General features: G+C 40.7%; 1 protein-coding gene across 1 annotated transcript in view; it reads left to right on the forward strand.

Annotated features, from left to right (window-relative positions):
• The window catches only part of PKD1L3 (polycystin 1 like 3, transient receptor potential channel interacting), a 41,690-nt gene that overhangs the window by 14,368 nt on the left and 10,908 nt on the right, over positions 1–16,414 (forward strand). Inside the window, 22 exon segments of the mRNA XM_056361118.1 lie at positions 52–172; positions 436–577; positions 1,076–1,276; positions 1,482–1,627; positions 2,100–2,309; positions 3,151–3,276; positions 4,631–4,813; positions 5,872–5,996; positions 6,827–6,953; positions 8,121–8,255; positions 8,642–8,867; positions 9,284–9,477; positions 9,904–10,134; positions 10,361–10,462; positions 10,678–10,856; positions 11,193–11,339; positions 11,853–12,052; positions 12,203–12,429; positions 12,963–13,176; positions 14,143–14,356; positions 15,132–15,363; positions 15,777–15,888. Coding sequence (XP_056217093.1) covers positions 52–172; positions 436–577; positions 1,076–1,276; positions 1,482–1,627; positions 2,100–2,309; positions 3,151–3,276; positions 4,631–4,813; positions 5,872–5,996; positions 6,827–6,953; positions 8,121–8,255; positions 8,642–8,867; positions 9,284–9,477; positions 9,904–10,134; positions 10,361–10,462; positions 10,678–10,856; positions 11,193–11,339; positions 11,853–12,052; positions 12,203–12,429; positions 12,963–13,176; positions 14,143–14,356; positions 15,132–15,363; positions 15,777–15,888 — 3,794 coding nt within the window.

Here is a 16,414-nt window from a genome sequence, read left to right on the forward strand (position 1 = left end):
ATGACATCTCGTACAGTTACTACCTGTAGCTACCCTCTTAATTCCTTACAGGTGTGAGGCAAACTGCAAGCCAGTGAATGCTAGTGGTGAAGTTGTTTTGAGTGTCTCTGGACAGAAGGACTCCCAGACCATATATTACAGCTGGTATTTAGATAACACATTCCAAACCAAGGTGAGAGCATCGGATTCATCAGAAAAACAGCACACACAAAAATAAACATCCATCTCGAGGGCAAGCCACGTGGCCTCAGAGTGACACTTTGTCAAATAAACACTTTGAAAATAATAGTGAAGACCAAGACAAAGGGGTGCCTGGTTTGGGAGGGGTTATAATGAAGGGCACCAAACTGCCAACCTGCTCCTGATAAATCACAACAGAAATCAAAGCAAAGAGCCTCTACAGTCATGTTGTCTTTTCTGTCTGATTTTTTCCAGTCTACAGCCCTCCCTCTAGCCTGTGGCCTGACTGGTTTCCGGCAGAACTCTTTGGAATTGCTTCAAAGCAACACATCCATGTTGAAAATGAACAGCTCCTTCTTGCAATCACAGGGAGAAGCTTTTCAGATTAAAGTAACAGGTAGGGGCAAGCAGGGTTTTTCAGACTCCTTGAAGATAGTCTCTGCCATCGTGACATCACACTGATGTTACACACACATAGCCTCACTGACAAATATGAAGTTACATTAGTCCACAAGTTGAGATCTGTTACTTTACATGTGTGTTCTTTAAAATAATTAAGAGCTAAGTTTGTTCTGGGCTGTTGCACAGCAGGAATAATTCAGTTACCTTACTCCAGGCTGTTAATAACTTTGTTAAGGCTCATCTGAAATGAAGTTATGCTAAATGCTTGATCAAATAATACAGCTTTGTTTTATAGCGTGAACACTACCATGTTTTTAATAGTTCTCCTCTTATGGCTTGTTCAATAGCAGGATTTCACTTCTGATTTAGGCCCAGACTGATGTTTCTGGTGCCTGAGCAAACAGCATCATTGTTACGTAGATAAAATTAATGTCTGAAGATCAGTGCTGCCAGGGCAGGATTACTGCTGACGTTCTGCTCTCTCCACTCCCAGCAATGACTCAGTGTAGCTACGGGGAGGAGACATACCTTGTCAGCACCGTGCCTCCACCCGAGATCCCCCGTTGTGCTGTGTCTCCCGAGCAGGGATCCGTGCTCGCCACGTTCGCGGTCTCCTGCAGCACTCCTTGCTTGGCAGATTCATGCCAATCCAGTCACAACAGGCAGCTCATGTACTGCTTCTATGTGAACTCCAGTAAGTCCTGAGGTGAACTGTTTGGCTAACTGCTTCTCAGTGCTTCTAGCAAGCACTGTTACTGCTAAGGCACAACCCGTTCTGCTCCCCAGGGAGACTAAAAAGTCAATCAGGCCTGCACCGGGCAAGCCCAGAGTCCCCTGTTCTTAGAGAATAGGAGGTGTCTGTGTGATGCAGGTAGGTGACCCCCTCTTTCTTGTTTCAGATTCTCTGCTGGACTGTGGCCCGGATCCTGAACTCTTCCCAGTTTATCTTCCACTCGGGGAAGAGGAAAATAATTTCATTTTACATATGACAATTACTGTTAGCAACAACTTTGGTGATACAGTTCAAACTAATGCTTCTGTGAAGGTACACAGTAGAATTACTTTCTTTCAAAAACTCTCAAGATGATACCTAACCCACAATTCACTTTTGGAGCTTCTTCCTGTTTTATATGTATTACTTCCTTCTGAATGTGCCATAATCACAATTTTCCTATCTAAGAGAAACTATTTTCTGTGGACTCAAGGTAGTCAAAAGAATTTTTCACTATCCTTTTTATAAGGCAGAAGTTTAAAAGATGATCTATTTGGACATTGGGAAGCATAAGCTGTATTTAGTTAGTCTGGAGTTCCTCTGTGTAAGCCCCAGAAAACTCCTGCTTCTGCCCTACTGCTTCAGTAAGGAGATCCTTATCTACTAAAAATAAACCAATAAAAACTAGGAACACAAAGTTTTCTGTCCCACTCTGGCTAGGCTGTCAATAAGATGATCGTGGAAGCCGTTCAAAGATAATTATAACAGCGTTGGCAATGTTAAGCATATCTGATTTCTTCATCAGGTTGGACGTGCAGATATGATCGATGGGAACCTGACCCTGCCAGCTATTGTATCCGAGAAAGCAAACACTGTCCTAAAAGACGGGAACAGCAGCATGAGTCTCTTCCAGCTGTATAAGTCAGTGACATCTGTCCTTAATCAGGAGACCCAAGAGGAAAGCTTAAACGTATCTTTACAGATGAACATGCGAAAAGAGGTCAGCCAGACACATGTTGTCTTTCAGTACAATGCAATATAATGGAGTCTTCATATTCTTTGACAGCTCCCAAGTAATAAAAAGCTCATATATCACCACCTGGGATCAATGGAGGTTTCAAGTTTCTAGCATCTGTCTCAGTGTTTGGCACAGGTTTCAGCTATTTTTCACTATTTGCCCACATAAATAATTTGTTTTGTCATCCATCAGTAAAATAATTCATTCTCAATTGTTATTACATTACTTTAAACTAATTTGGACAGTGGTTTGAAACTTTAAATTAATCTGATTTTCCACAATTTAAGTATTAATAAAATGGCCTCTCCTGTGGGTAAATACCTAAATTTCCCAAAAAGTACTAGATGGCAGATAATTTTAGTTTGTTCATTTCAGCTACCACCTTAGGTTTCAGTTACAAGCTTTTATTTGTACACTGCTTTGAGTGTCTTGAGTGCCTCCGATGAAAAGATCTAGAGAAATGCAATGTATCCTTCAATTATGATTCATTATTTGAGTAACATCAGTCATACATGGCTCTACTTTCTCTGGAAATGGCATTTATACAGTAATTCACGTACATTAGTACAAATTCTTACAAGTAACTCTCCTTGCAATTAATGGCTGTTAAGTGTATAAATTGTCTCTGCTGGGAGGTAACATAAAAGTCATGATTATACAGTTACTAAGGCAAGTGGCATCTTGTCAGTAGACCTAGTATCAGTTCAAATGATCCCTCTTGTGGAGTCTTACTCTACCACATAATTTACAGCAAACCTGGCTGCCAATATACAGCACTACTTGCACAGTTCTAATTAGCATGTTATTCCTTTGCCTAATTATCCCTTTTCATCCCAAGCTCCGAGGGCTGATGCTGACAACTCTCTCTGTTGTTAACGTAACATCAATGCAGACTGCTCTTAAAATGTCAGAAGTATTGCAAGAAATCACTTACAGGAGTGAAGAGCTGTCTGTCTCGGCACAGGTAAGAAGCAATTTAACAGTATAGACTCTATTGCACCCCACTGACCTTGTAAGAGCTTCAGTGCTTTACAGTTATCTGTTCTTACCCGTTTTTTCACTGTACCAGCATCTGTATTTTGACCAGAAGGGAACACGTTTTGCTGTTTAGAGTAAGAGAAGCTGGAGTCACAGATAATGTTTCAGCAACCTCTACAATCCGGGCTATGACCATATGGCCCGTTACTTTTTATGAAACATTTTAAAGAGAGAAACTTTAACTTTTAGTCAGAGGCATGTTTGGATGCATGTTTTATCTTGTAAAATGCTCTTAGAATCCTGAAGAAAAACTGTCCAGGAGGGTTTTTCTAGAATTGCCCAGATCCATTTGTCCATGATCCATGCACTGTTGCAAAATGCACACAGGCAAGCTGTCAGTGAGGCAGGAACATGTCAGCACCCACAGGAACTGGGCACAAATGTTCAGATTGGCCTCACAAACATATTTCTTGAATCTTATCTGGCAGCATGACATTATTAGTAGATGATGCTATTTATGCATAAGGAGTGAGCACATGGGCGGACAGAACAAACTGTCACTGGAGAAGTTTCCCAAATATGCTGGCAATAAAAAGAGCTGTCCTGATTTCTGATGTATTATACAGTTGCAGCCAGACAATGGCTTGGGACCATTTCAGCAGTATGTGGTTAACTTTGGCAAGACAAGAGCATAGCTCAGATTCAGCACTCACCCTACAGTAAGGCTGCTAAGCATTTTCAGACTGTGGGAATAGATATGTCCACGCTTGCGATGAATTTGCTTGGTTCCCTCACTGTCCTGGGCTAAAAGTTGGCCAGTGCTTTCACAATCACAAAGCAATCACTGGCTGCATTCGGAAACTAAATAAAAATTGTAAAACATTCTCCTTTGGCACTTAGCACAGCACAAGGCCAAAGGTATTATTACTTGCTGGTAATCCAGCAGGGTCTGTGGAAACAAAGACTGAAATGCACATGCACTTGACAATATGCTGGTATTTATTGGACACACGACCCAAAATTATAACTTAATTTACTATATTACTGTACATCTAAACTGTATTCTTGCCCAGTGTTTGACAGAGAAGCTTCCTTTAGATGTTATTCATCTCTTTCATGGATTAAATCTGTAAAGCAGGCTGCATTTTTCAGGTCTGTATATCATCTTTATTGGCATGTGATGTATTATCCCAGCACAAATAATTATAGTAAAAACAGCATTAGCCACAAACAGTCCCATGAGATTTCTCACATTGCAACACTCACTAAATGACACAAGCGTCACTTCTGTCATTTGTAGTCCCAACACATATAAACTTTTCACCTTGTTTTCCATGCAGGTGGAAGCTAGCAACACTCTAAAAGATGTCAGTGCTTCCTTGCTCACTGTAAACACAGAGGACAGCAGAGATGATCAGAAGCTAAAGGACACAGCCAACTATCTATTTAATGCAGTGAGCAATGTTCTTAAAGCTTCTGTAGAAATCAGAGCTGCGAACACTTCAGTGCCAGAGGCAGAACAGGTAATTTTGGTTTGGTCCAGTTTGTAGTGGACTGTGTGTGAACACTTGCTTGCTTTGGAAGGTTTTTAAGAAGCTTTAAAAGTTTTTTTAAATGTTCTGCTGCCGCTCCTGTTTTTAAATTGGCATTGGGTAGGGTTCATTGTGACACCATGATGGACTTGACTATCGAAGGAGACTTCTCCCCAGTTAGACCTGTTAGACTGAACATTCTGCTAATGAAGATGATTGAGGCCTCTTAAGATTTGTTACATTTAAAGCTGAGCAGGACAGAGCCCTAGAGAACACAGTGTATGCCCTCTAATGGATGACAAGCACACAGATTTTTTTTCAGATTTGATCCTATCAGCTCCTTTTTCCTCATAATTCAAGGAAGCCAGAAGTATTCAATATTCATTATTGGCTCTGCTACTTCAAAGCTGGAATCAGCTCTGGTTGCTGCTTACACTTTTTCAGAAAGCCCACTCTGATTTTCTATTCAGAATTATGCAACATGTTTATTTTGTCCCGTCCTTTCCTATTTATATGTGCATTGTCACTGTTGCATTTGTGCGCTTCCTGGGCTGAACATGCTTTAACTTTCTTCACTGCAAGGGAGCAGGGGATGAAATAAATGTAACCTGAGAGAAAAGGTTATGAACTGCTCAAACTCCCCCAGGACAACACACTAATGACACGCAATTAATCCATAATTAGTCTTGCTTTTCCAAGTAACAAAAGTGGGCAGATAAAGGGCATTAATGTACAGAAGTGCATTAATATATTGCATCAAATTGATGGCATGTTTGTAGTGCTTCAAAATTCAATGTGTAGAAATTACAAATAATAGGCTATAAAAGCTGCAAGATATTTGCTGTCTGCAATGTTTTAATGAGAATTACAGAAATTGAATTGATAATTAGAAGAACTTTCTCTGAGATTAAGCAGCACATCAACAAGTTTGCCAGCTTTGTCAGACACTGAAAATTAGAACATCTTCCTAAAAGGAAGTAAAGGCAAATAATGTACAACTAGGTGATTCTGAGGAGCTTTGTTGCAAGTTTCCTCTAATCCTTTTCCAGAGTTCAGTGTCACAGCAGCTCCTAGATACAGTTGAGAACCTACAGAGTGCCCTTCTGTTTGGGAAAGAACCCGATGATGAACCAACAGTCCTTACCACTCCTTCTGCTACAATGTACATACACAGGTAACACTAACCCTGTCCTCCCACTTAGGCTCAGGGTAGTTAACCAAATTTGCCAGAAATACTCATTACATCGTCCTTAAAAGGAACCACCCAACTAAATATCGTAGCATAACGACAACTTCAAGAGTGCAATGAGGCTGTCATTACAAACTGATAGTAAGAATAGCTTGGACTCCAATTAGCTTCAATAATGCCACCTTAGAAATTCTCATGCCGTGTCTTCTTTGGCCAACACAGTGTTTACTACTGTTTCCTGGATGAGGCACTAGTCTCTTACCCTTGAAATTTTGTGGGAAAACTCATGTCATGCCAGTTAAGTTTTTTTTTTTCTTTTCCAAGTTGCCAATAATGACATGTTATATAGAACTGTAACCAGCTTGGCAGAAGCAAATATAATCACAAGGAGCCTGATAAGCATTCTCCATTCCCTATAATCAATCCTAAATTGTTCCCCAAGAGCCTGGTTTTCATCCACATTTAACTGTGCATTCAAATCAAGAGCATGTTCATGCAGAAAGCAGGTAGATCTTTCGTCAAAGTACACTTAGTTGGGTACCACTGCCTATCCAGATACACCAATTCCCCCCCTTTTTTGATGATTCTATGGTAGCGTTATGTGGAGTACTATGTCAGGGACAGATTAATGTACTAAGTATTTACTGACAGAGTTAGGAACAGTTTTGCAACAAAGTTATACTCGTGAAGTGAGAAAGATTTTTCTCTAGATAAGAAGTCCATGCTATTGATGGGGTTTTTTTCTGGTCTGATTTTTTTTTCCCTGCCTATTTCCTTTTATTCTGCTTTGCTTGTGTTCAACCCTAACTGGACAGATTACAAACAGAAACCATGGATGGCACATCCATTAACATCTCCAATTCCAGTTCTGCCAGCTTTACTCTGCCACCTGCTTCCTCTCTCAGTGTTTCAGGAGTTGATGATGAAACAGTGGATATAAGGGCAAGTAAACAGATTTTATCTGACTCAATCTGATATATAACTTACATTCTTGATCTAGTGCTTTTAGAATCTTTTCTCCTTTTACAATGAATACACAAGAAAATGTGTATGCCAGCATCATGCCAAGAAAATAATTTGAAATATTTTTGGTCAAAGAAGCTTCCATTTATTTCAATTGCATAGGGTTGGTTCAGCCAGCTAAGGAGGACTGAATGCTTAAATTCCCCATCCCATCAACCCCTCATGTACGCTCTTGATTCATACTTGCATGTTGGTTAGAGAATGCAATGGAATGAATCAATACCTATAAATCTATTTGCTGTTTGTTTACATGCTCTGAGGAGGATGCAACAGCCCAGAGTCCACATCACTATTAAAATTTACCTGCAGCAGTCCTATCTCATCCCAGCTAGAAATAAATGAGTTTGAGGCACTCAGATGCTGCAGGAGACAAAAGGCTTGCGAATGTCCTGATGATAACACATCCCTCATCTGAATTAGGATGTGGTTTTGCTTTCCTCAAAACACTAGATTGCATATTACTGTTGTGCTTTTTATAATACATTTTCTAAAGGCCTCTCTGGTTGATTTGTCACTCTCAGGAAACCCCTACAATACCTGCAAAAAATGTATTTTTTTTCATTGTGTCTTTTCCAGCTCCCCTATAAAATGTCCAGAGCCCGCCAAAACCAGTGGAAACGCATCCATCATTTTACCTGAGTATTAGGAGAGGTTCCTGAATCCTCTCATTGGACTGACGGCTCTAACATACTCTTCTGTGCATTGCTATCATAATAGAAACAGACTTCTGTTCCTAATTCCAAGAGGGGTGCCACAGCCTAACTTTGGTGGAGTTACTTTGAAAGAGACTTATGCAATTACATTTTGATATCTGGTGTCTAAAAGGCAAAAGGGTTACACAGAATGGAAACAATAAATATTGTTGTACACATACCATATTTCAGAATCAAAATGACTTCCAAGGTCTGTGTTTAACCTACCTTAGAGATAAGGCAGCTTCTTATTTAAATCTGCAAGGAGGCTTCTTTTAAGTCGAGTATTGTTTGGGTCTGAGCTCAAGCTTTCACTATTCAGCAATTTAGAGTGTGAATATAATGAAATATTGCCAATAGCTCGATTGTCTGATTGTCAACGTCTTGCTAATAGATGGTGAGCTTTGCCGTGAATCCCTTTTCCTCCAGTGACACCAATTTTGACATCAGTGGAACAGTGGGAGGTCTAAGTCTTACTGGTCTAGATGGCTTGACCATACCAGTCAGCAATCTCAAAGAGAACATTGAGGTAAACCCACTATTTTCTATCCCTCTCCCTCTTTTCCCATTTTTTCCTTCTTCCGATAATGAACTGTCATTTATGTTATCATCTTCTGTGAGGTGACTGCAAATGGTGGTAGTGTTCATTGCATCATATAATGGGATCGTGGTGCCTGCATTTGTGATGGAGGGATATGTGTGATGTGGTGAATGACATAATAAATATTTGTCTTTTCTTTTCAGAGGTTAGCTAAAAGTATCAAGAAAAATACTTTGAAGCCGGTATTTTTGCTGGACATGCTTTCCCTGTGTTATGAAAAAATATTATCTACCATGTGGCTATATTGTGCTGATAGATAATAGAAGCAAGATGCTTTGCTGTATTTAAAACTATGTCTTTCTGTTTAAAAACAGATAATGTTACCAAGGCTTTCAGCAACTCAGGAAGATAAGATTCTGTTGAATCTGGGCAATTTTAGTACTTTCCAAGTTAATGTTACCTCAGAAAACACATCTATAGTGATCCACCTGGAATCTGAACATGACATTCCACTAATACTCTACTTAGGATACGGTTATCGCCCAAATGAAACTAACTATGATATGAAAACGCATCTGTTCTATAAGAAAACTACTGGAGGTAAGATAACTTGTTAGTGACTCACAAACTTGTGCATTCTGGGCTTGTGTTACCAAAACACTTTCACCACCCGTAGCAAGTGAAGTGCACTCAGTACGGGGAGTTCTCATGCACAACTTCACAGCACACGCATATATTCGCAGAATGAGCTGTGACCGTGAGTTCAGACATCTAACTGGAAAGAAACCTCTCAAACAAGTTTCAATCTGTCATGCTTCGAGGTTCCAAACTCTAGTATACAGTGTTCACTAACAGGAGCAAGGAGCGGGATGCTTTGAACAATGGGTTGCCAAGAATTATTTCATACCTGTTTCTTCAGTTTATTTAATGATACGCAATACAGCTGCATACTTCTGAATTAGCATTTTTATATATATATATATATATCTCCTGAAACTAAAATATTTATGTTCAAGGTGAGACAAACACCTGGGTTCTTAGCTCAGAAGAACTCTCTTTTGGAGAGGGAAGCTACTATTTCATGGTTTTACAAGACATGGGAATGGATTCCACAGTCTATGACAGGCTAACTATAGCTGTCACTTGCTTTGCATCCCGCTGTGTATTTTGGGATGAGCACCAGGGGAGCTGGAACAGCTATGGATGCCATGTAAGTAGAGTGAAACAAAACTTTGTATTATATACTTCAAAGCCAGCCCTTATAACTGCCATCTTGTAGTAAAATGATAGCACTGAACTCACACCATAAAACAAGATCATTCTGAGATGTTTTAATAAATTGAAGATTAGTCATAACAGACTAAGCTTCAAATGACATTTCCATTTCAGTTGCTTGGGATGGGCTTTTATGTAAGAAGAAATGGAAACATTCTGACAAGGCTGTATTATATAATAATGCCTGATTCTGGCTAGATATTAGAATGAATATTCCTTATTGGACCTTGAACAGTTCTTTTCTGTATAGCAGTTCTCCACAAGAATTTAGCAATCTCAGCACAGTCTTTTCATTTGCTTGGTAAGTTACCTAATACTTCGAAGCCAAATGTTTTTTCAGGAAATTTTTTCTGGTTTTCAGGTAGGACCAAAAACAAATCCTAGAAGCACACACTGCCTCTGTAACCATCTGACCTTCTTTGGGAGCTCCTTCTTTGTCATACCCAATGCCATAGATGTTAGCAAAACTACAGAGCTATTTCTTACATTTGTGGACAACCCTGTGGTGGTGACAACTGTAGGATGCATCTTTCTGATATACGTGCTTGTAGTTATTTGGGCTCGAAGGAAAGATATCCAGGATGATGCCAAAGTAAGTCTTCAGCTAATAAAGACTGAATGTATTTTAGGCTAATTCCCACTTTGCCTAGCCTGTTTTAATAGGAGTTCTTCAAGCAATCCTACTCCTTTCCCTGTAACTCTCTGTTTACTGATAAGTATATGCACTGTTCACAAGATGAAAAAGTCCTATCCATGGCTTTAAGGAATCCATACTTACAGAACAGCTCACGCGCTGCTTGTGTTGTGTCACTTTGCAGGTGAAAATCACAGTACTGGAAGACAATGACCCCTTTGCTCAGTATCGTTACCTTGTGACAGTTTTTACAGGACACCGCCGTGGGGCAGGCACAACCTCCAAGGTATCGATGGCACTGAGTGGTAAGACAATTTATGCACTCATTTAGGGAACTGGATGAATAACGGAGCACCTGAAGCTATTAAACAGGACAGCTCAAATGCAACGTCTAAGCCAGAAAGTCCTTAGATTTGATGAAAGCAGGAAGAGTATGCTAGAGGAACAATCATACATAGGATCGAGGTGTACAAGTCTTCTTTTTGCCATCTTATTCTCCAGGTGACTCTCACCCTCTATGGACTGGAAGGAGAGAGTGAGCCACACCATCTGACTGATCCTGATACATCAGTCTTCGAACGTGGAGGAGTGGATGTTTTTCTGCTCTGCACCTTCTTCCCTCTTGGGGAACTGCAGAGTATTAGATTGTGGCACGATAATTCAGGGGACAGTCCATCCTGGTAAGTGGAGATCTGGAGATCACGGGAAGCAAAGAACCACAAATATTATATTATAATGATAGCAGCTTTTCTAATATTTGAAAAATATCCTTTCTAAAGTGCTAGAAAGGAAAGGAGCGTTAATGTCTCATTTTTGCAGATCAATAGATCAAATCATAACCTACCCTGCAGGACCAGGAGTGCTTCCCATATCCTGTGCCCAGTGCAGGATGGGAAGTACTCTCTGCCTTAAAGTTTAGAAGAAGCCAAAGGCCAGAGTTTGACCTCCATAGTCAAATCAGGTTCTGAACTTCACACCACTCACATGTAATTGTGCCCTGTATGTTTCTCCAACAGGTATGTGAATCGAGTACTGGTCCATGATCTGGCATGGGATCATAAATGGTCCTTCCTCTGTAACTCATGGCTAGCCATTGATATTGGAGAGTGTGTCCTAGATAAAGTGTTCCCAGTAGCTACAGAACAGGACATGAAGCAGTTCAGGTACCTTCTATTTTATGGAGTTTTTTACTCTTGATAGCAATCAGTCTGGAAAAGCAAGTACGCAAAACAGATCAAATCCCTAAACAAAAATGAAAACAAGGGAGGTCTTTCCATTGCCCTCACAGGGTTCTGAATAAGGAAAAGAGGAAGGATGGTTATGAAGTCTGATCATTACCCTAACAGTAATACCACACTGGAAATACTGGTGTTAAAGAAGAATAGCCTGACAAGACCTACAGAAACCCAAGTATTTTCTCTCATGTGTAACTCCCCTGACAATTTATATAGACACTGCTCATGGTTAGGTTTCCCTCCACGGTGTGGCCAGAAGGAAAGGACATAAGTAACTATGACCATTCCATGCAAATCAAGCCATGATACTTGGTATGTTCTCATAGTTACTACTTCTTCTGATAGGCCCTAGAAGTGTGAACAGGCCAGGACCCTGAACTCAGCTTTATTTATCCCTCTCCTTTTTAAGTATCCATTTGATTTCCCTCTCCTCCTTCCCAGCAATCTGTTTTTCATGAAGACCTCCAAAGGTTTCCAGGATGGGCACATCTGGTACTCGGTTTTCAGCCGCTCCCCACGCAGCTCCTTCACACGAGTCCAGCGTGTGTCATGTTGCTTCTCACTGCTTCTCTGCACCATGCTGACCAGCATCATGTTCTGGGGAGTGCCAAAGGATCCAGCCGAGCAGAAAATGGACTTGGGTAACCATCCTCACCATTGCTTGGGCAGGGAAATAGAGAGACAGCAGAATCTAGAAGCAGGACAGTTGAACAAATGGGCCTTTAGACAAAAAAGAGATCTGATGATTCCTGGGGTTATTTTTACTCCTCCCCTCTGTTTGATCTTGACAGGTAAGATCGAGTTTACGTGGCAGGAAGTGATGATTGGCTTTGAGAGCTCACTCCTCATGTTCCCCATCAACCTGCTCATTGTGCAGATCTTCAGGAACATACGATCCCGGCCAGCCACGCAGGGGAGAGAGAAGAAGCTGGGAAAGAATGGTCGAGTGTCCCCCAGCCTACCTCCCACCCCACAGGTCACCCAGGCTGTCTCACTCACTCCAGAGGCTGTGATAAAGGCAAGTCCCCGTGGCTACTTCCCAGTAGTACTGGCATGCACTGCCCTCTGCTGCCATGCACTGCCCGGCACCCCTGATTTCACAGCAGAAATCCCTGTCAGATACCCTTCAGCTTGTCTGAAGCCAAAAGCTAATTTGCACTGGTGGCAAGCACTCACCCACCCACATGGAATCCTCGACTTCATTAAGATCTGCCAATGTACATCCCAGCCTTTGCACAATTACGTACAACCAAAATCACTGTGGCCAGTGACTAAAGCAAGGTTAAAGCAAACATTAAGGAAGACAGTGAAGATAAAAGGTCTCGTAGATCCTGTCTTTCTCAGCTTAGGTCCTCAGGCAGGTAAACTGTATTTTCGAATCCTGTCTCGTTGAAATCTGCCTGTCACATCCAGCACTGTAGGATGTGCTATTCTTATTCATTCTGGAGATTTTAACAATTGGTGCAGCTCCCAGCCAGTGGTGCCTTCACATCACATCAGCTTAAGTCACTGCAGCCAGAGACACTGCTGTATTGCTGCTGTCTTTTCTAGGACATAAGAAGAATTGCCAACTCACTCTTTAAAGCCCTGCAGACTCCACCTCTCACTTCAGTATCAGATCTTGGAAAATCAGCTAACATCAACACATTTTTGGCATTGATCGAGGAAATCGTCTGCCAGCAAAACACAGCTGGGCAAGAGTTTTATGATGACAGCAAGAAGGATGACCCTATAATTGTCACATTAGGTGCTATGGATATACAAGGTAAACAGCACAATGTGACATGCCTACTGAAACCTTTGTAGTGAAAATGATGGTAATGCTGGATGTGATAACCCAAGCTCTTCTTCCATTCTGACTCAAAGGCAATTACAGAATCACAGAATAGTTGAGGTCAGAATGGATCTCTGAAGATTGTCTAGTCTACCACCCTGCTTAGAGCAGGGTCACCTGGAGATATTGAATATCTCCAATATTCAATAGAGATGATGGAGTCTCCACAAATCCTCTGAGCAAGCCATTCCAGTGTCCAACAGCTTTCACAATACAGAATTTTTTCCTAATGTTTAGACAGAATTCCCGTGTTTTAATTTGTGCCCCTTGTCTGTTGTCCTTTCACTGTGCGCCACTGAGCACCCAACTGAATAAAGACACTATGAAGTCTCTACTTCGTATGCTGTAGAACGAAATGTTCGCTACCAGCCTGGCTTGGGAGCAGGATCAGTATCTCATAGCATAAAGACCCACAAATATCAGTTGTTTCACAGTCTTTTTGCCCTGTCCTTTTTTTCTTCTTGGCCTTGTGCCTTGTTCCTTTCAGTCTGACTCTTAACTTAGGCAATCATTTATTTTCAATTAAACAAGACCGTTTGAGTAAACAATCCCATTGATTTCATTAAGACTCACATTTGGCTTTTCAAATGAGTCTACCAAGTGACTAATTGCACAGGTAAACTATGAACAAATTAACACTTGATCTTATCTGACTTCTCTTTTAAGGTTTTAGGACCTCTGTTTAAGTAAGTTGCCTTCTGGCAACAATTCCAGCCCATTCCAACAGAAGAGCATTAAGCTCTAGTACTAAAGCTGTTTTTACATGTCCCTTCAAAAGTTACTCTACACTTTCATAATCTTGAGCTCCAGTTCTGCTACCCTTTGTACTGAACAATATTTTAATCTAGGAATAGCTATGCTGATTTTCTTTGAAAATTAATAATTATTTGCCTGCAGAAAAAACAAGGAGCCCAACTCCAGAGAAGGGAATGAGTGAGCGACTGAAATACAGTGATTACAATAGCTGCTTGTACATTCAACTCCAGCATGTAGAGAAAGAGCTGGAACTACTGGGGCCCCATAAATTTCAGATGCCGCAGAGTTACACACAAGCTATTCATCAGGTTCAGCACATGAAGAACCTCCTGGAGAACCAGATCTGCTCATCAGCGTCCATCAGTAAGAGGTAACCTAGTTCTCATCTCGATCTAAGTAAATTCAGGTTGTGAATTCAAAACTGGTCAGGATGACGAAGCCAAATTACTGCTTAATATGTGCTAGATAACCATTATTATAGTTGTAGAAACACGTTTTACTATTATACTATTGTAGGAGCAATAAAGAAATCTCAATGCACTGTGAACCACACACAAAAGCAATTATGACCAATCATCGCCCGTTGGCATTTTTGCCTCCAAGATTGAATATTACAATACAATGCCACACCAAAGGGCTGAGATAATCACTGAGCTCCAAAGTATCAGAAGTCTCTTAAAATGTATGGATAAAGAGAAATTAATAAGCAGACAAAAATATTTCAGTGAAATATGATAATTAAGTTGGAAGTATTGAAAAAAATAGCACTAATTATATCTCTGGCCTTTATGGTGATCACAGGAGATGTATCCAGCAATTAAAATGCACTCACAGTTTTATTTGTCAATATTTCTACCAGAGGTTCAATTATGTATGACTAAGGAGTAAATAAGCCCATCATATTTGCTTTTATTTCAGCTGATCTCTGCACTCTTACTCATATTTTTGCTTACTGTACTTTTTGCTATCCATATATTCTACGTAACTGCATTAGTTCAAAGAACTTGGAATATTTTGATTGACATTTTAAATCATAAGATGTTGCTGTCCCTGCTTAACCCAAAGACTGTGATTTTGACTTTTCTGTTCCACTGCAGAGTGATTTTTTTCTCTTCTGATTGACTCCCAAGGTGGTCCCTTACTCCAAGCTTCTCCGGTGATGGCAAGAAAAGCTCTTCTTCCAAAGGGCTGCCCTGGTGGTTTGTGTTCATTGCCTGGTTCCTGGTTGCAGCCACCAGCAGCGTATCTGGGTTCTTTACCATGCTCTATGGGCTGCATTACGGCAAGGATAACTCCATCAAGTGGCTGATCTCCATGGCCATCTCCTTCTTGGAAAGTCTTTTCATCACACAGCCCTTAAAGGTGAGATCCTCAGCCAACATGAACTCATTTTACTATCATTTCAGGAAGACAATGTAATGTGTTCTAAAGAACCACAGGATTTAATATGTAAAATGAGAAGTCTCGGCCATAAAAACAAGAGCTAGTAGGTGGTTTACAGAGTTCTGTTGTCTTTTGCTGACCTTAACTTCATTAGTTTCATCTCCCTTGTTTTGCTAGGGTTTAATAGATGATGAGGTTGTCATGTGGCAAAATCAGTTTAGCTGGCTGGACTGTGCACTGTTCTCTTGTTTATGAGCTTCAGCTGCATGAGTTCAACAAAGCCAAAGCACAGCTGTTCTCCTGCAGTGCCTGGATCCAAAGGGATCCCGGTCAAAACCAGACTTCTTTATATGAAATGGGCATATGGTGAGTCTATAGCTAATTCTTTGCAGGTGCTGGGATTTGCTGCTTTTTTTGCCCTGGTTTTGAAGAAGGTAGAACATGAGGATGAAGAAGACACAGCTATCGATGGGCCTTTATCTGCACCAGGTAACTACCTGTGAAGTGAGAGATTATTAAAGTAAGTGAAGTGTTCTCCAAGCTTTTGGAGTGCTTTATGCACAAATGTGTGACTCAGCTCAACTGAGAACTTCACTGGTTATCTTTATATACCTGAATCCTAGCTGACAAGGTTAGCAGAAATCACTACATCCACAGGTGTTGTGACTATGTGTCTATCTATTAGCATTCCCATGATCAAGATGGAAGTGGAAACAAACCTAAATAACTAATTTTATGCCAGTTAGAGAACACGTGAAGATGACTATATGTTTAGGTTGGATAAATCTGGCAGAACACTTAATGGAAAAGACCACAAGGTCAAAAAGATGTAGAAGAAGTAGTTCTGCATCCAAACACTAATACTTCCTTGTTTATCTTTTTACTGCTGCAAATAGATATACATGCACAATCTCCCCTAGCCCTGTTGCAAGATTGCCCCTGGAGGGGCAGTTACTGGAGGACCTATTTGCTGCCAGGATACTGGTATTTGACCCCTTCCTTCTCTCCATCCCTGGCTTGCCTACATCAG

This window comes from Falco biarmicus, chromosome 15, assembly GCF_023638135.1.
Source record: "Falco biarmicus isolate bFalBia1 chromosome 15, bFalBia1.pri, whole genome shotgun sequence".
Lineage (NCBI taxonomy): Eukaryota > Metazoa > Chordata > Aves > Falconiformes > Falconidae > Falco > Falco biarmicus.